This window comes from Rhynchophorus ferrugineus, unplaced genomic scaffold (genome assembly GCF_030347505.1).
Source record: "Rhynchophorus ferrugineus isolate W39M unplaced genomic scaffold, kcgeb_rfMv2 rfM4, whole genome shotgun sequence".
Lineage (NCBI taxonomy): Eukaryota > Metazoa > Arthropoda > Insecta > Coleoptera > Curculionidae > Rhynchophorus > Rhynchophorus ferrugineus.
Window position 1 is genome coordinate 4,521,377 of NW_027472583.1, and position 19,281 is coordinate 4,540,657.

At 33.6% G+C, this 19,281-nt stretch overlaps 3 protein-coding genes across 10 annotated transcripts in view; 1 reads left to right on the forward strand and 2 right to left on the reverse strand.

Annotated features, from left to right (window-relative positions):
- HERC2 (E3 ubiquitin-protein ligase HERC2) overlaps positions 1 to 421 on the reverse strand; it is a 31,956-nt gene extending 31,535 nt beyond the window's left edge. Inside the window, exon 1 of the mRNA XM_076404404.1 lies at positions 62 to 421. Within this exon, the coding sequence (XP_076260519.1) occupies positions 62 to 286 (225 nt within the window). The 5' untranslated portion in view covers positions 287 to 421. The remainder of the gene's footprint in view (positions 1 to 61) is intronic.
- Positions 408 to 13,163, forward strand: GAPcenA (GTPase activating protein and centrosome-associated). Of its 8 annotated transcripts, none has more exons than XM_076404414.1 (21): positions 408 to 574; positions 975 to 1,129; positions 1,201 to 1,393; positions 1,793 to 1,976; positions 2,032 to 2,231; positions 2,282 to 2,442; positions 2,501 to 2,689; positions 2,751 to 2,917; positions 4,819 to 4,924; positions 6,578 to 6,746; positions 6,808 to 6,929; positions 8,765 to 8,884; positions 8,944 to 9,132; positions 9,196 to 9,311; positions 9,368 to 9,522; positions 9,583 to 9,798; positions 10,140 to 10,300; positions 10,356 to 10,475; positions 10,525 to 10,689; positions 12,116 to 12,214; positions 12,273 to 13,163. In XM_076404414.1, exons 2-21 carry the CDS (start codon positions 983 to 985, stop codon positions 12,483 to 12,485), a joined length of 3,192 nt encoding a protein of 1,063 aa, XP_076260529.1. In that variant the 5' UTR covers positions 408 to 574; positions 975 to 982; the 3' UTR covers positions 12,486 to 13,163. The 8 variants fall into 8 exon arrangements, with proteins under 8 accessions (XP_076260529.1, XP_076260533.1, XP_076260530.1 ...); XM_076404418.1 differs by having other exon boundaries at positions 10,170 to 10,300; XM_076404415.1 differs by having other exon boundaries at positions 1,799 to 1,976.
- A 1,206-nt stretch (positions 13,164 to 14,369) lies between these two features.
- LOC143196600 (protein disulfide-isomerase A5) lies at positions 14,370 to 19,281 on the reverse strand. Its single transcript, XM_076404424.1, has 11 exons — positions 19,128 to 19,281; positions 18,814 to 19,043; positions 18,551 to 18,758; positions 18,166 to 18,386; positions 17,909 to 18,114; positions 17,779 to 17,846; positions 17,565 to 17,722; positions 17,097 to 17,239; positions 16,841 to 17,043; positions 16,610 to 16,784; positions 14,370 to 15,075 (listed from the first exon to the last, which is right to left on the reverse strand). Exons 1-11 carry the CDS (start codon positions 19,161 to 19,163, stop codon positions 14,816 to 14,818), a joined length of 1,908 nt encoding a protein of 635 aa, XP_076260539.1. The 5' UTR covers positions 19,164 to 19,281; the 3' UTR covers positions 14,370 to 14,815.

A 19,281-nucleotide genomic window follows, 5' to 3' on the forward strand; every position in this document is an offset into this window, starting at 1 on the left:
AATAAGATAATAATCAAATATAGTATTTTTACGCATAACAATAAATATATAAAATATTTACCCTCTGACCACAGTAATATTTTCCAAATTGGCCTTCTTTTGCTATTACCCCAGCACTATTTAATAAACCAATAGAAAAATCTCCAGTTACTTCCCCATCTGATATCAAACCATTCCACACATTTACTAGATTTTCATTGCCATAAAACAAATTTTCCATGTTTGTTTTGAGCCATTTTAAGTCTAGGCGATGTTGGGCCCTAAGTTGGGCCTCGCAACAAGCCATGCCTTAAGTTTTTCACTCACAAAACTTAGATAAAATACATTTTTTTCAAATGCACATTTTGGTTTATAATTTTTGTATACGGTTCGATAAACTTGACAGATCGACCACATATGATTTTGACAGTGAAATAAGACAATCATAAACATTTGGCTAAAATTATATCTCTATTTTTGTTTTCATATTTTAGATTTATACCTACAGCTAGATTTCACTCATTATTTGGTAACTAATATGCTTAATGTAAATAATGGCAATATAGCGTTAACATACGTGTTGATTTATCTGAAGGTAAAATAAATTGATATTTCGGCAACACCGTGGGCACACTTCAGTAATGTCATCTGTGACATGTATTTATCAAAGGTTTAGTGATAACTCGCAAAAAAAAACAAATCACTTTTAAATACACAAGTAATGTAAATAAAAAAACATGCTTGAAAGAAGCGCTTTTATATATTTCTTTTGAAAGTATTAGTAGAAGTATTTTGTGGATTCATTAACTATATTAAAATATAATTCTGAAAGCATTGTAGTGAGTATTTGCTGTTGACATTTTGTTTTTATAAGCGCTCAATCAGTCATTAAATTGTATAGTGTTTATTTATAATTTCATAACGAGATATTTCATATTTTGTTATGGTTCTAAACGCATAAACTAACTTTGAAGAACACTAATTGTTAATTTTAGTGTTCATTATGGAGGATACTCTAAGTCAAAAATCTAACGAATCGTTACCAATCAGTGAAGAATTCGATTTTGTGTCGGATAAACCTAGTGTTAGTAAGACCCCTACACTAGATTTCTGTGGAGGCATAAATGAGCTTAGGGACGCATTAAGAGAGGTGAGTATATTTTCAATTGCAAGACTAATGAGAGTTTTTCTTCAGATGTTTGAACGCATTATATTTTTCAGGTATTGCAAGAGACAGAAAGTAATATCAGCATGAATGATGCATTGGATGGACATGACTATAATAAGGTTGGGCATTCCACATTTTACGCACCTCCTTTAAACCTTGATGCTCATCATGAATTGAGTCCTACTGAAAAGCAGGATTCTATGAAAACAGACAATAGTTCAGATAATGATGATGATGATACCAGCAGTAAGTAATCAATATTTATTTTATACCCAATTAAATAATATTTGTGTGCCAAATATAATGCTTACAGCTCCGCCAACATTGCTTTTTTTCCTTTTATGTTTATAAATAGTTTTTATCTTAAAAATGACATATAAAGGATTGATTTATTGTTTTTATGTTATACACCAAGATAATATAAAAGTAAATAAATGAAACTGATGTAACCAGTATGTAGGGCAGTGGATTGTTTTGAGGTCATTAATTTGTGTGAACTAGCATCAGCTTTTAGAAACACAATATTGATTTTATTGAACAAAATTTTCGAGATTAGATTAAAATCAATTCTTAATGTGTAAAAAACAAGCTCTCTATTTATTTTGCTTATTTGCTGTCTTATACCCGATATGTTTTCAACCCAAGTTTCAGATGTTGACCAAGAATGCACAATTTTCGCTGGAGTAACTTACTTAGGAGCTGCCCAAATTAACGCTCCAAAATCAGAAGGGGAAATTCACAGAAACATGGCCATATTGAATGAGCAGAGCTTAGATCAAGGAATTAAAGTTTCCGTGTCCGTGCCATCTTCAAGCCAGGGGATTGTGGTGTAAGTCTGACTCATTGACTTTGGTGGCCACGGGTTTAAAAATAATTCCCTCTAGGCTTTACGACGCCCTAACAAACTCGGTCATTTCGCGATACGAGATCCATCGAATCCTGTTTTATGCGAGGGGTTCGGTGGACAGCAAAGAAGCCAGTTGCTTTGCATTCACCTGGTCCCACGGAGATACTCAGGAATCAGCGATATTTCAGTGCCATGTGTTTCGGTGTGATATTGTAGAGGCAGTGTCGCGAGTATCAGGTACGAATCGTCGTCTTTCGTCACCCACGGTTTTAATCCCGATTTTTTAGCTTGTTTCGCGAAAGCATTTCAAAGGGTCCCGAGGTCGATGAGCAGTAGCGTCACATCCACGGGTGATATCATGTCTGGTTCCATCATTACGTTACCTGAAGCTAGAACACTGATGCATGTGTTTGAGGTTAATTTGGAAATAAAGGAAGACGATGGCAAGGTAAACGCGCGATCATTCGTTAGTTAATCACCTTCTTATGGATATACAAACACTTCAGGGATCCTATTCCACCGTGTGTAAAGATAAGAATGGCTTCCGTTTGAAAATAAACATGGACAAACAATTGTCTATTACGATAAAACAGGTATCGGACGTCGGAAATCAGTTAGTGATTGAGCGATGCTTTGGTGTCCTTATTGCCGCTGGCAGACATGTCAGACACTCTGACATGCAGCTGTTAGAAATGGTAAGACGTGCAGAGTAAAATAAAATATCTTTCACTTCTTGTCCACCGTTCGTTTCAATAGAAAGAGCAAAAGAGTCACTCGAACGATAACTGTACTGTTATTCTGGCCACCTGGGATCCAACAGAACAAAACTTTGAGCCACTCAACGCTGAAACCCCAAGGGACTCAAAACAATATATGACTATAGCCATAGATCTAGTGATAAGAGGTATTCAAGAACCAGTAAGGTAGGTTTTCAATTCTTTGTTTATGGCGGTTTATGATGTTATTTAAGTTGTTAAACTGTTATGCAAACTATATGACGGAGTCGCGCAACTGCCGAAGTATCAAAAAGTCGTATTTCGCAATGTTGCCACATTATATGAAAAGCATTAACATGTGGGGAATACAGTATGTTATATGTCTGGGGAAAACGTAATTTCGGTTTTTCCTAATGAATTCCTTTAAAATCGCATATGTCTAATAATATTTGTATTATATAACCGAATATTTATACTATTTATTAAATAATTGAAATTTAAATAGTACAAATCGTCCCGAAATGCTGATAGTATTAGCAGTAATTTAAATATGATAATTAAATGGCAACACCATTAAAACGCTTCAGCGTTGATTAGAATTTCAGGGACGGTGGTGCTAATTTCAAACGATATCGATTTTCTATATTTTAGTCGCCCCTGTATAATATGACGAATTCAGGCAATATTTAATTAACGTTATTGTTAGTTTGAATTTTTAATTCAAATAGCTTTAATAAAAGTACAGATTGAATATATTACAAGGTTATGGCAAAAATCTGTTAGCTTTTACTAATCTCTATGACTTAAAAATAAAAGTACATGCATTATATTTACGTTAGTTTTCAAAACAACGACTATATATAGCAGCTATTATGCATTATACGTGATATTTCTGATAGTCAGAATAATTAAAAATTAAATTAAATAACTAAAATATAAGAACCTAAGAAATATTTTTAAGTAACATATAGTTAAATAGTTTTATAGTTATAAAAATAGTTATCAATGTAACAATTTTACAAGTAATCACTCAAAATGACAAAAACTATGTAAACTATAAAATGTAGCAAGAGGGCGGGAAAGTAAAAATATACACGAGTTGCGATTGAAAAATATTATTTAAGCATTTTATTTTTACTTAAATTCACAGCACTAGTTCAAAAACAGTAAAAAAGAATGGATCTACTTCATAGTTTAGGAACAAATTCGCCTATTTTCGAGAATTGTCATCGTCTCGGCATTTGAGAAAAATGATTCAAGAAAAAAATTGTTAATATATATTACCATGATAATAAACTACCATGATACCTACCATGATAATAAATATCAAATATGATAGGTGGAGTTGATTGCAAATAACTCAGAGGCTACTAGATGGGAAATGTGACATTTCAAGCGCCTGAGTGTATAAACGTCGAAATTGGTTGAGTAATTGCAATATTATTGTAATGAGAAGAATGTTGTAAAATTTAATTCGGTTTGTGATGCTTTGAGGGCAAGTTTGTGAGGAACCCATACATAAAAAATATTGTATGCAGTTTTGTGTAAATAGTACAAAACATTTTGTCTACATCGACATTGTTAATATGCTTATCTTGGTGATTGGACGACCGATACCTCCACCATATACATTTTTTACATGAGTATAAAATCCAGTGATTTTTTAAGTATATGGTAACTGGAGATAAATATAAATCACGCACAACATTGGGAAGCATTAAACATGGTAGATAAGGGATGATGAGCCGTTAAAAACGCACGAAACCAGGGTTGGCTGGAAAAGATACTGCATACCTGGTCAGAAGTCTTGACCATCATAATGCAGAACTATATACTTTCTTGATGAAACGTCAGAAATAGCGCCATTAACTTTTTCTTAGGCCTTAACATAAACAGAAACAACAGCATTCGCAGTGATATACTCTTGAGATGTTCTTAAAAGTGACAAAAACTATGCAGTGAATGGGTCAAACATACTAGACAGTATTCTATCATCACATGAAACATGACGAAATTCAATTTAAATCATCATTCGTGTTGACACTAAAGTTAGAGATATTTGAAATTACTCAGGGCAAAGTAAGTTAAGATCGCTATTTTTCTTACAGGTTCTTAATAGAAACTCCCGTAAGGATTTTTGGACAGAACGAAAGAAACTTTTGGTATTTCCAAAGGAAGACCTTAGTTCAGCAATTTTTTCTTAATTTAAGAGAGGTGAGTGATGTCGTTTGTCGTAGTAGCCCTATGACGTAGGTTGCTTATCTAGATTGGCGTTTAAAATAGAATCTAAAAAGCACATGTTTAGCCCTGTACAAACCCGTGTTAAAAAAGGCTGTCTGTCTAGTTACTAGACTCGATCAACAATTTCTTTGTTCTCAATTTCTAATCGAACCAAAATTGATAAAGACATTGTTGTGTACAGCCATGAACAATTTTAACGTAAATATGTTTCTGTACAGAGTCGTTTAAACAATAACATTTACAGATTTTAAATTAGTCTTAAAAACTAACATATGCTAAAATAAAAATGCAACTCATTTGTATTTGTTCTTCACAATTTTATGAATTATGTTTTGATTCACCTGAATGAATTCACTAGTTTCTTAAAATTCTCTCTTAATAACGGGAATACTTATGTTCATTGTCTGTCGCTTATTTAGTCTATATGAGGGAATACTTAATACTACTTTGCAAAAAATTAAGTTTCTCTTAACATCTAAACATGTTCTTCGTTAAGGTTTCGTTGAAGTTGATTAAAGAGAACTTACGTGATCAAAAGCAATATCAATAAAAAAAATTAATCCTGAACTCCTTAATTCTCATTATATCTTAGCGAGATCGCTAAAGAATGTTCTTCGTCAAAATGGATACAGTTTGAGGAAGAAACATGTTCATTAAATAAAGCAATACAATTGAAGGCTTATTTACCATGAAAAGGGAAAAAGGAAAGGATAAGACTAAATAAATTTCCCTTAATATTTCTTCAAAGTAGTACAGGAATTTCTTTCAGGCGCTTTCTAATACCAGAGCTAAAAGGGGTCCTCAAAGATAACGGGTGTGCCAAGGTCCCTTGTTGGTATGGAAAAGTCTACGTAGGAAAGAGGATGATACGATGATACGTACACTGACAAAAGAACGTCAACGATGTGTGAGATGACACAGGGTCTAATCAGATTTGGTTGAACACTGCATGTTTACCCTCCACGATATTTAGTTCTATAAAGCCGAGGTTCTAGTCACACGACAAGGCAATATTTTGATGGAAAATATCGAACGACCGAAAAACGTCGGCTTTAGTCAGTAAAATTTAATCACTAAACTCGGCTCCATTCTGGCAAAAGCTTAAAGTTTGATATATAGATAATAAAATCATGGTTTACATAGCATGGCATTCACATACCATGGAGATGGAGGATTACTGTATTTCGTAATTTTATCAAACTTGTCCTAAATATGAAAAATCAATTAATCCTATTTCATTAGGTAAATACATTTATTGTTGTTGTAAATTGTTGTTTACTGTCGTCATGCCTATTGTGGCTTGTGATATAATTATTTGTGTTATTAACATTAGTAATATCAAAACGTCAAAAAATAAATATGTATTATTGGATCAATACTTTTATCCGCTGTTATACAACAATTTATATTAGATATACCATCGTATCGATTCCTTCTGTGCTACTCTATATATTCCACTCCTACACAAAAACAAGCTTTTATCGGTTGTAATTTTAAATTTACGACAGAACATGTGTTTTTCTTATCAATAATAACAAGCGTTGTTCTAGCGCGAACGTGCTTTGAAAATGGTCAGCGGAACGTCAGTACTATAGATTAAAGAACTATTTTGTCTCGTTAACGTAGAATATCGTCGGCGATCATAACGAGGTGGTGTACGAGGTCCTGAACATGGAGACGTCAGGCGAAATCGACAGGAACCTGTTGAATCTCAATCTGAAGCTGTCGGGCCTGATACAGTCCCCGAGCATAACGTCCATCGACACGCTGACGCCGAAAGAGGAGTACCATTCAGGTAAGGGTACGCGCGCAGTGTCGTCGGAGACGTTCGATTTTGTCGAGGGATTTTTTCTTAGATGGCGACGAACCGCTACTAAGCGGAACCGGCTCGGTGTCCAAGGATTGCTCCGTGGACGTGTTGGAATCGTGGGCCGAGATACTGATAAAATGGAAACAAACCCATCAGAGACCCAAACAGGTATATATCCGAGTGTTTTCTATAATTTACGTTTGGCTAACCAAAGTTAATGCTTTAAAAATTGTCATTTAATTAAGGTTATTCGGATCTTTCTGTTATTATATATAAATAAATTAAATTAATTATTCAGAGATAATATTATGTAAAAATAGATTGGATATCACCGCAATTTTTTTTTTTAATATTTTAATAAATAGTGTTAAATAACGAATATATAGTGGAGTGTGGTTTTAATGATGATGATATGACTACAATGTTGTTGTTCCTAGCCGAATGATTAGAATTTAAAGCACCATGAAGGGGTATCGTCCCTTTGTGTGGATTACTGTCCGTCCAGTTCTTATTTTATTTCTTGACTCACTTGACCATTGCTTTGTCATCATCTTGTTATCCATCATTTTATTATTGTATTGCATTAATTCTTCTTTAACTTATATTCCTACTCATATTCATCTCTATTCTTGCTACTCCGGTCTTGCATTGATTGTTTCTCCATTAGCTTTTCATATGTTGATATGAATTCAAAGTTGTTCCTAGCCGAATTATTAGTTTAAAGCCCCATGAAGGGGTATTGTCCCTTCTTAAAAAGCTTTATAGATCCTTTTTATGGATTAGTGCCTGTTAAGTTCATATTTTATTCTTTCACCCACTTTGTTACACCTCTTGTTATTGTTTACTTTCTTATTTCATGCTCTTCTTTTTTTATATCCAACAAATTATGTTTAACTTCGTTTAACCACATTGATCGTGGTCTTCCTTGTTTTCTTTTTCTTGCTGTTACGCACCCTGTGATTTTATTCTTACATTTTTCCTCTTTCTCCGCTTTTAGGTTTGTATAAGATATCTTCATTTGCTCCTTATATAGTTCTTTTATCTTTTCATCTCTTAAGTCTTACTATATCCCATTTCTTATTTTGAATTATATCTTTGGATCTCTGTGATTACCATAAAATGATCGGAATCTGCACATATCCCTGCATGTTTCAACATCTATCATTGATGTTTGATCAGTACTTATCTTTTTTTAATTTTATTTGATCAGTACTTATCTTTTTTTAATTTTATTTCCAAGCACTTGTATATAAGGTATAATAATTTATTGTAATTTGTAATATGTATGAACATTTCCACACCTAGTTACTTATCGGCATTTTTTACATTTGTTTATCAGACTTTTACAAAAACTTCAAGTACTCCACTTTCAGTTACTCTCCATTAAATGCGATGAACTTGTCAAACCTTTTTCGGATGTGTTTGAAGCTCCCCTAGAACTCATCTACTTTAATATAGCCCAGAACTTTTTGCGAAGCTCCTTACCACACCATCAACACTTTTCCTTTTTATTAGATTTTTGTTCATTCTCGTAAACAAGAAAAAGGCATACAGGGCTAAGCCTAGTAAATATGAACGGCGGACTCAAGACATGTTAATAACAACGGTCTTTATGGTCTCCAATGCATGATGTTTAAAACGTCCAAATCATTTGAAAACTTGTGTGTGTCACATAATATTCTCCTTGAAAATCAATTGTAGCATTTGGTAAGCTTTTGTTTTTGATCTTTCAACTTACAAAAATGACGCCTTCGAGGGGCGAGGAGGTCTTTCTATAGCTACCCTGTTCTCTATAATGCCTCTAAGTGGCAACATAGACTCAATCTAGTTTTTTGACCGCCCACAATCTATTTGTTTTTTGACCGCCCACAATCTATTTGTTTATTTATTATTGAGATGTATTGCTATGAAAGCTTTTGTCGATATTAACCATGAAAATATGAAATGATTATAATCTCTTTAAGAAGCTAGTTCACGAGAATTGACCAAAGATTCTTTCTCAGTTGGCAGGTTTAGTGAAATTGGGTATACCAGAGGCTTTAAGGGGGGAGGTTTGGCAACGTCTGGCTGGAATTGAAGAGAACACATCAATGATGGATAACTACAGAGTATTAATAACCAAGGTTTGCAGCATTCATCAAATTCAATACAAAATTATAACTGGAATTTCATTTACCTTCAGGAATCCAGCTGTGAGAATGTAATCCAGCGCGACATAGCTAGAACTTTTCCGGCACACGACTTTTTCAAAGAAGCAGGTGGCCTAGGCCAGGATTCTTTGTATAGAGTCAGTAAAGCTTACGCCGTTTATGATTCGGAAGTTGGGTACTGCCAAGGGCTTAGTTTCTTGGCTGCTACCCTTCTATTACATGTAAGTCATTTTTACAAGAACGCTTCCTTAAATTATCCGTTGATACGTTGTTATGTATTTCAGATGCCCGAAGAACAAGCATTTTGTGTGTTGGTTAAACTTATGTACGATTACAAGTTGCGAGATCTGTATAAGGATGGTTTTGATAATTTATATTTAAGGTTATATCAGTTAAACAGGTATTTTGAATATGCTAGTACCTTATCGTTATATATTTGCAACTATATCTTCCTAGGTTGATGGAAGAGCAACTGAATCCGTTATGGAATCATTTTATGGAGCACCGCGTGGAAACTCACATGTTCGCTTCGCAGTGGTTTTTGACTCTATTTACTGCCAGATTTCCTCTATATTTCGTTTTTAATATCATAGACGTTTTTTTGTTACAAGGTAAAAAAAAGTTTTATTTGTCTAACATTTTTATTCAATTCTAACACGAACTATATAAAGGAATCGACACTCTCTTCCAAATGGCTCTCGCTTTGCTCATGGCCTGTAAGAAAGACCTTCTACAGCAGGACTTCGAAGGTATCTTGAAATATTTCCGAGTCTCTCTACCGAAGAAATGCCGAAGCGAAGATGCAGCCAAACAACTCATTAAGTTAGCGTGTAGTATAAAAGTGAAAAAACTCAAAAAATACGAAGCGGATTTTATCGCCCTTAAAGGTTAGTCCGCTTCTGCCTTACCGTATTCCAAATTTCATAAAACACCGTTGTCACAGTCATATATAATACTGATCGTGCCGCGTATTGCTTTACGTCATAATTTAAATCAAAATATGCTCTTATCTCGGGACGATTTCAAACCGAAAAAACAATAATTTTAATGTATATTTTATGGCAAAACATTATATGGTTGCTGCGTGTACGTAATGATGCTACCTTTATTTTATACGGTGCTTAGAGGTAAATATTCTGAAGTTATATTTGATTTTTGCCAAAAAATATACTCTCCATGGATGCCGGTGGTCTCTATGGCGAAAATACTTTTAATTGATAATTGTTAGACGGTTGGGAAATAATTTCTTCGGATTCAGAGGCTCAATATCGGGAAGAGCGCGAGGCCAGCGAAGTGGAAAAATTAAAAATTGCCGTCCAGAGATTAGAAGAAGATAAAAAACTAATGAAAGATGAAATAGTTCAGTTGAAGGACATGTTCAAACGGGAGGTAATAGTGATGATCGTGATAAATTATTTATATCCTATTTGGAATAATATTTTAGGTTGACAACGCTGAGAAGGAGAAAAAGAGTAATACTCAGATGGTAAACGACTATAAACTCGTCAGGCAACGGCTAGATATGCAATTGCACGTTACCAAACAGGAACTGGAAAGTCTGAAGGTAAATCGCACTTAAACTTAGAGGTCGAAGTTTGAAAATGATGTTCTAGGCTAAAATTTCTAACTGTCCTGACTGTTCGAAATTTACCAGAGATGAAAGTTCAGAAAATACTGCTTCCGGGGACCATACCTCCGGAGACGAAAGGATTAGAGAGTTAGAGCTTGAGCTAGCAAGGACAAAGTTGGCCCAGGTCGAAGCAGAATGTCGAAATCAGGTGAGGTAAAAAATAAAATAAAAATTACTTAGTTTTTAAGGAGGCAATAACAAATTTGTTTTCTCTTTCTGACTGTGTTGGATAGGTATGTATACTAATACACTTATCAGATAATGGGTCTTAGTAAACATTTTCGCTAAAATTCCTTATGCTTATAATTTTTTTTTTAATTCATGAATCTGAATAATACTTTGAATATTCCGGACCTATAATAGTTATTATTTCTAGCATACTCCGGTATTCATTGGGTATATTGTGACAATATACTGTTCAGAGAAAACAATGTTGTAAATAAAATACAATTTATTTTCTCTGTTCTTTGCGTAAATGAGTGCACAAAGACGAGTTTGTTTATTTAAATGAATTATGTAAAAAATATATAAAATGAAAGATGTAAAATTGATACGTAATGGTCAAAATAATTATGAATTGGATGGAAATGACTTACTATATCGTCTGTCTAGTTTTGGATAATATTAATTCCGTCATCGAACCAACTGCTGACAATTATAATTCTGTAATTATTTTACTGTTTCTGGTCTTAGTCCTGTAGCCCTTTCATTCGGACTAATTCGTCCCATTCTCGATGCACCGTGTTTTACCGTCGAAGCTCCTCCCTCGAGTTTTTGGCAGTGACTGAGAAGGTTGGTTCAAGAAACCCTTTTTGATCTCCCGATTCGTTAAGAATTTCGGGAAGGGGAAGACTCTTGCAGATGGAACCCTCTCACGCCGATGAAACATCTACGTTACGGACTTAAGGAATGCTCAAAAATTCTACGATCTCACACTTTCTTAAAATTTATGGTTGTAGTTGCTATAATGGATCCTTTATCACATCTAACTTCTAACACGTTTCGTCTAGTCCCGGTACCTGAACCCCCATTATCCAGAACACTCAAGAACGAGTCGATGAGACATGCTTTTTGCTAGACACGTGTTTTCTGTTTGCTCGGTGCCTTTCTTATCTTGGCCCAGCTTCACCAGACATTCGATGCAATGCAATGCAATATTTTATACTGTCTTAAGTCATAACTATTTTTCCATGTCACAGATATTACAAAAACAGTTAAATGATCTGATAAATTAGACCACTAAACTATATAAAAGAAAAAACATAATTGTCGTAAACTTAAAATTAAACAATTTTCTTAAATATAAATAAATGTAATTACGTCGCCACAGTTTGTATTAAAACGTAGAGTAGTATAATTGGTGCTCAATTGTTCCGTCAGTCAGATAATTTTTCATCAATTAAAAATTATTGTTCCAACTTACGTATTATAAAGAAATAGAAGATGTTATAATTAGTTTTGTGCAAAATTACATGTTTAAAAGTGGATTTTGTAGTTCGGTCCATTCATACATGATCTTATTTAGAACATTAAAATAGTTGTGATTTATAGCTAAATATACATTATATTTATAGAACCTCACTCATAAATTAAGAGCAACCGAACAGGAACTCACTACAGCTAAAAACAACTGGCCCCCTTGGATGAGCAAAGCTCTGACTTCAATAAAGGAGGTGGGAAAATCGTTTCTACATCCTGCCATCGTTGCCAACGATATATTGCGTGTTTCAGGTGGCCAACAAGAAAGATTTCTCCTCGTTCACCACAACGACGCCCACGACCAACAACGCAACCTTCATCTCGCATATTAACAACACCAACAGGAGGGAGAGCGTGCCGTTGCGTCAGGAGAAATCGGCCGTTTTCAAGGACGACGTCAGACGAGAATCCGCACCCGTCATAAAGGACTCGCACAGCTGTAGCAGTTTACAGACTCAGAATTAGTGCTGCGTTGCGATCCGTATCGTGACGTTGTCGGAGATGCATTTTATTTTTCCATGACTATGTTTAGGAGTAAGGATCTTACACAGATGGGAACGTCGCTTGCCGGATTTCTCTGAAACACATGTAATTTTGAATACTCAATTGGCCAGCTCGGTGTTAGAGGTATTCGTTGAACCGAAACCATTTTCCGCAGCTTTATTTGTGATTCTTCTTACTGACTATATTTTCCATGGCGTCAAAATTTTATGTTAAATCTTCGTTTTCGTTATTATCTTTGTCGAGGCTATACTAACTATACGTGGATAAAGATTGTGAATTATCCAAATATCGAAATGAAAAAATTCCCATGTTATTAACAAATACCGCGACAATTCTCTCGTTTACCTATGATACGGAAGGGATTTATTTTATTTCTACGGCAATGTTACAGGATACCGAATCCGTTTTGAATTAATGAAAGATTTTTATTTTATTAATACCTAGATGATATATTACCACGAACTTACTCTGACTTTGGGAGGCTTGATAAACTAAGCTATAGCCATTTTGTTCTAGTGATACATAGGTCATAGTTTTTTTTTGTTTCGTGATAGTTTATTCTTAAGTTAATTGTGTATTAATAATTATAATAATAATGTTGAGTACACCTGTATGAGACATCTTAACGCACTTTTCTAATCTGTAGTTTTATTTCGAAAACTATTCTTATTGCAACAGTGTAGTGGCAGGCCTAACAGAATTTTTTGGTGGTCCAAGATTTCAAAGCTCCCTCCCCTATTGATGGCCTAGTATGATTACTGAGTCATCTGGATTTTTTCTTTGTAGCAACGTGGATCCTTATATCAAGTGATTTTACTAATTACTTTACCTTCAAAAAGTTGTATAAGGCTAAGGATATGCTTTTAAAAAATAAAGAGAAGATCTAAGGGTGCCGAGATTTAAAAAAAACATTGTGGATGAACACTGCCATTTTTTTTGTTGCTCATTTATCGTATATATCAATCATAATTGGCCTGAAGTAATTGTTGATGGCTCATTGGTGGTTTAGATTATTTATTTCACCAAATTGAGCACTACTTTTGCAAATGGATCTATACACATCAGTCCAAGAAATATATTAAATGACAAATATGGACAAATATTTTAGCTTAATTAAATTCCTATATTTGAAGTCTGCATAAGATATTGATGCTAAAAGAATTCTGATAATAGCAACAAAGACCCAGTGATAAACACCAACTAGACTACCAAAAATTAGAATAACAAATCAGAAACAGAATGAGCTCTACCAGGAAACAATTTATATGACAGTTTGTTCTGTAAGGATTTAAATAAACACCAAACAGTTGTAACGAACAAGAACGAAAGTAAGAACTCAAAATTACTAATTATTTCACTTAAACTCTAATAACCATGTTTTTGTTCGCATACTTTTTGGTTTCGCATCTATTTTAAAATTAGGATTTTTGAATAAAAATATTTAACCAATATATCGATATTTATGTTGACTGATATTAAAAAAAATATCGTTAGTTTTAAGATGAAGTATAAGGAATTAGTTTGAGTATGAGGATTACTTTGAATTTCAGATTTCCATACCTCCCCTCTTTTGTCAGTTTTTTGATTAAAACATCGGTAGTAGGAGTATCGACCTTTTTTGATATTTTTTCCACTTCATTCATTGAAAATTGTTTGATTTAAAATCAAAGGAGATTTGACATTTAATCATAACATAACCTTTGCATATTTTTTATATTCGAATTGATAGAGTAATGGATCATAGAGTAATTTCTCTATGATAGCAATACTGACTTATACGAAACAAGTTATTACGAATGATATTATAACTATTAATTATCGAAAAATGAAATGAAATTCAACAAATAGGTTAAATTAATTTTATTAAAAAATCCACATCAAGTAAAGCCAACAAAATGTATATAAAATAAATATGACATTTAGTATAAAGAATATGAAATCTGTTATAAAATCACAAATATACCAACCATGAGTTCAAGTATTAATATTTAAAAAATGCATGTGTAGTAAAAAAATAAATATACCCAAAAAAAACGACATACAACATTTGCACACGTAGAGATCTCTAATTTGGCATAGAGACATCACATTAGAAAATGTTATTATATAAATGAGATTATGTCAAGACACGTATCCTATTACTAGAGGTAAAAAATCAGTAAGTTCACATTAAATTCAGTTCTTTCAATAAAAAGTGGAATGCGAATACTTTATTTAGGCTCAAATAGAAAATTCTTTAGAAACAACAAAAAAAAGTATGATGTTACATGGAGAATTGACCAGTAAAGAACTTATAGTTCATCCTTTTTCCGATAATACTTCTTTACAAATAGCTTAATGTCCTCTATCGTTCGTTTCCCGTCGTAATCAGTTACGAATTTTCCGTTTTTGAACAATTTTATTGTGGGAAAACCTTGTATTCCATACTCCTCGGCCAGCTCTGGATTCTCGGTACAATCCACCATAGCCATGCATTTTTCGATCCCTTCGGACTGCAACTGTTTCGCAGCGGCCATATAGTCAGGTTTCATTCGTTTGCAATGACCACACCCTTAATAATAAATTGGAAATATATATTAGAATAAAATTCATTTTTCTACATAAGTGACATGTCTGCCTTCCGATTACTTGTATATGTTGTATCAGCCTCATGTCTATGCATTTGTGCCCTATTAAACTTTTTTCTAAGGTTGATCTTTCTAATGATTAGTAACAATATATTAGTATAATATTACAAAAGTTACTTTTGTATAGGCCTAAGCCTGGTACATACAGGTAATTTGAAATTACCATACAAGCCATACATGAAAATTCATTAAAATTTCACAGTGATACAAGGCCTGTTCCAAAAAAAAAACAGGACTTTATGATGATTTAGTTACAAATTCATAAGTTTCACGTCTAGTTACTCCATATCTTACAAAAAAGTCATACAAATAATATATCAAAGATCTCATAAAGAAACAAGACAAGATAGGATGTCTGTCATTTAAGATAAATCCGAAAAAATTTTGATACTCAAGTGATTCCCAACGAGATAAATAACCATCCGTGAAATATAAATGATAGGTTGAAAAATTGTTGGTAAATTTTTACACCAACACAACAAACCCACTGTCTCTAACAGCCCTATTGTAATAGAATGTCAGTGAATATGTCAACAAGTCAAACCAACGTTAACAGGTGGCGCAGTATGTACCTTGTATGTGCATAAATGTCACATGCGTTAACATCAAATACTTTAATAATATTCATAGTGTCAAAATGTGTACATATTAAAGGGGAAATAGGTGTTAGAGGCTTCAAAAAATTAATTTTTTTTGTTTTATAAATCGATAGTACAACTATTCAATATATTATTGAATAAAAATCTCTGAAAATGTCTAAGTAAAATTCGAAATCATTTAATAGTTATAAGCGTTTTAGTGAGGGTCCTCCGGTTTAATGGGTGGAGCGCGTGACGTAGTACAGTATCTTGAAGGATTCTGTTTCTTTTAACAATACAGATTTTGGATATAAATGTACAGAAATATTAGTAACCCAGCAAGGATATTTACATTTTAAAATAAATTCTAACTTTCAGTATTTTAACCATTCTGAGCGAGATATTACCGTTGGTAGCAGAAGTTTCAATTATGCCCAAGAATTAAGACAATTACTGACGCATAATCTGGCAAAATTGATGCAGCTCTCAGGGCAGTAAATAAGTTCGAAAAGAACAGCAACAAGCCGAAAATGACACATATCCAGCTGATGAACTGCAATATGATGCTGGGATAGTTGATTAATTAGTAAGTTGTTTAAATTAATTAATTGCTGCCATAAACTACTACTACTCTAACTTTCAAAGGCGTTTTTCTGGAAAATATGTTTTTCACAACTGACACACAACACTATATATTCATTGTGTGATTAAAAAAATCTTAAAAATTTGTTTATAAAATCTTAAATACATGTACAACATGTTCTCAAAATATAAGTAAAATAAATTTATTAACTGGATAAAAATAATCACAAAAATGACCCGAAATACGCCATCCTTCCTATTTCCCCCTTTAATAATTGGTGATATCAATAATACTTACAGGGTGCGTAAAACATAACCAGGACAATATTGTTACGTTTCAATTCATCCTTAAAATTCTTCTCATCGAGTTTAATAATCGACGGATCCAAAATCCACTGTTCTTGTTTCGGAGTTGGAGGCGGTGTGTTACTGGCCGCCATCGGATTGGAGATAAACTGCACAAAGTCATCTCTCTAAAAACGTAAATACAAATAAACCACGATCCATCGAGTAAAACAAGCGTCCTCACTGTTCTTCCTCCGCTGTAGGGTTTGATTTCCTTGTTATAATAGCTGAAATATTTTATCGTCGGATAGCCCTTCACCTCAAACACGCTACACAACGCTGACTCGATTGTACAGTCAACAGCGCCAAATTCCACTTTGGGATCGTCCTTAAATTTAGCAGCGGCATCGCTAAATTCCGGCTTGGCCCTCTTACAATGGCCGCACCCTGGAGACGATTATAATAATTATCGTTAACTGATTAAGAAAACAATCACTCACAGGGCGCGTAAAACATGACCAGCACGTGTTTCTTCTTTTTTAAAAATGGCTTGAAACTTTCCTCCGTTAAATGTACGACCTCGTTCTTTTCTTCACTCCATGGTCTCTCTGGAGGTGGGGGTGGTGGAGGTTCTTTGGGGTCCCTATAAAGGCGATGTTGAGCTAGACATATTAATTCACATTGGGATACAAAGAATGAAATCGACCAGCGAATGTCTAGGAATTGACTGTTTTTTACTATGTAATATTCCAATATATCTGCATATTAGTGCCTTTGGGATAATATAAAATGAATATGAAAAAGCTGTTATAACAATTCAGACCCACAATCAAGTTAACATGACATTAAAAATATCATAGCAACAGTTACCACAGTGATAGCTATGTACGAATATTGCTCAAATTTCATTTTTGTAGGTGTTTACTTCTGAGAGCCAGAGCAACTATAATCAGATTTATTTTACCAACCTCATAAAATCGATAATTTTCGTGGCTTCTCGAACATTAACGTCAAACATTTTATCGCCATAAGAGAAATACAAAATTGTCGGGTAACCTTTAACATTAAATTTGGAGGCGATTGAAGGTTCTTTGGTCGCATCAACAGCCGCTAAAACACCAAGAATCTAAAACCATAAAAACATACATTTAGACAAGCCCTTTCGTACGATATTATACATACTCCTTCACTTTTCATTTGTAATGCTGCTTTTTCATATTCTGGTTTCATTTTCTTGCAATGACCACACCCTGCAAATATGCATATGCTTTACTAACGAAAGATTCACGAGATCACAAAAGTTATAAATTACATGGAGCATAAAACATAACCAAAACCGACGATTCTTCTTTCAGCACCGGATCAAAACTGGTTGACGTTAAATGAACTATCTCGTTATCTTTTTCTGACCATTCTGGTTCTTGAACTTTAATTTGTGGAGCAATCGGATTATGCATAAAAGATACAATAGCTGCCCTTTTGTTATCCCCTTCATATGAATATTTCATAGAACCATTTCTAAAACCGATGCCCTTAACTATATTAAAAATATGTTTTTGAACTACTTACGCGAAATATAAGAGTGTTGGGAAACCACTAATATTATATTGAGTTCGTAAAACTGCATTTTCAGCTCGGTTTACATCAACAGCAGCCAAAATTGAATGATCTTTCAAATCAGTAGCTGCTTGTGCATACTCAGGTTTTAAACTCTTACAGTATCCACACCATGGGGCATAGAACATGATCATAATAGGTCTAGGTTCACGTTTTAAAAACTTCGATAAGGTCTGAAAAAATGCATGAAATTTTTTTTTCATTTTGTAAAATGTTTAGCTTTGAAATGGTAATGTATCATGAACTGCAAATTTATATAATTGAAATGATAAATGAATGAATCTGTCTAATATCTTGTCAAAGTTACTAACAATGACAAGGTAACAAGTATGCTTACATTTGGATCTGATATGTGGATGACATCTTTAGCTGAATCATCTTCTTCCCAAGGAAGATCTCCTGTGGGATCGCGCATAAAGTTTGTCATTGACTTTTCATTGTGCTTCCTATCATAGTCCTTGTTGAATTCCCCATCCTTATAGTGCTTTAAAACAAATGGTTCATCTCCAGGTATTTTAAGTTTTTTACAGAGCTTCTTTGCCTCACTACAATTTCAATCATAATTCATCTAAATTCAACACAAACTGAAGTAAAACTCACCCCGAACAATTAATAGTTGCAATAACACCTTCACCTTTAATATTCTTGGCAACATCATTAAGTGTATTCAATACACTTTGAGATTTTTTATAGGAGTTATAGAAACAAACTAAAACGTTAGTTTTGGTCCTTAGCAATTTCTTGAGATCCTTTGGGTCATTAAGATTGTCGACTATTAAGTATTTACCGTTTTGTTTTGCTAATTCTACACGAGATATAAATGTTATTACCTGAAAAAAAAAACAAAGTTGTTTTTGAGGTTAGAAATAAAATAGATGCAAAAAAGATAAGTTAATGAGAGCTTGATAACTCACCAACAGGAAAGAGACGAGTACCCTTAAATGGGTCATTTTGTCAGTTTTAATTTAATTGTATGAAAAAAATTAGGGAAAAAGCCGAAAATTTAGACACGCATACAAAACCACAATCATTACATTTTACTGAGATTTTGTAGGTAGACAACTTCTT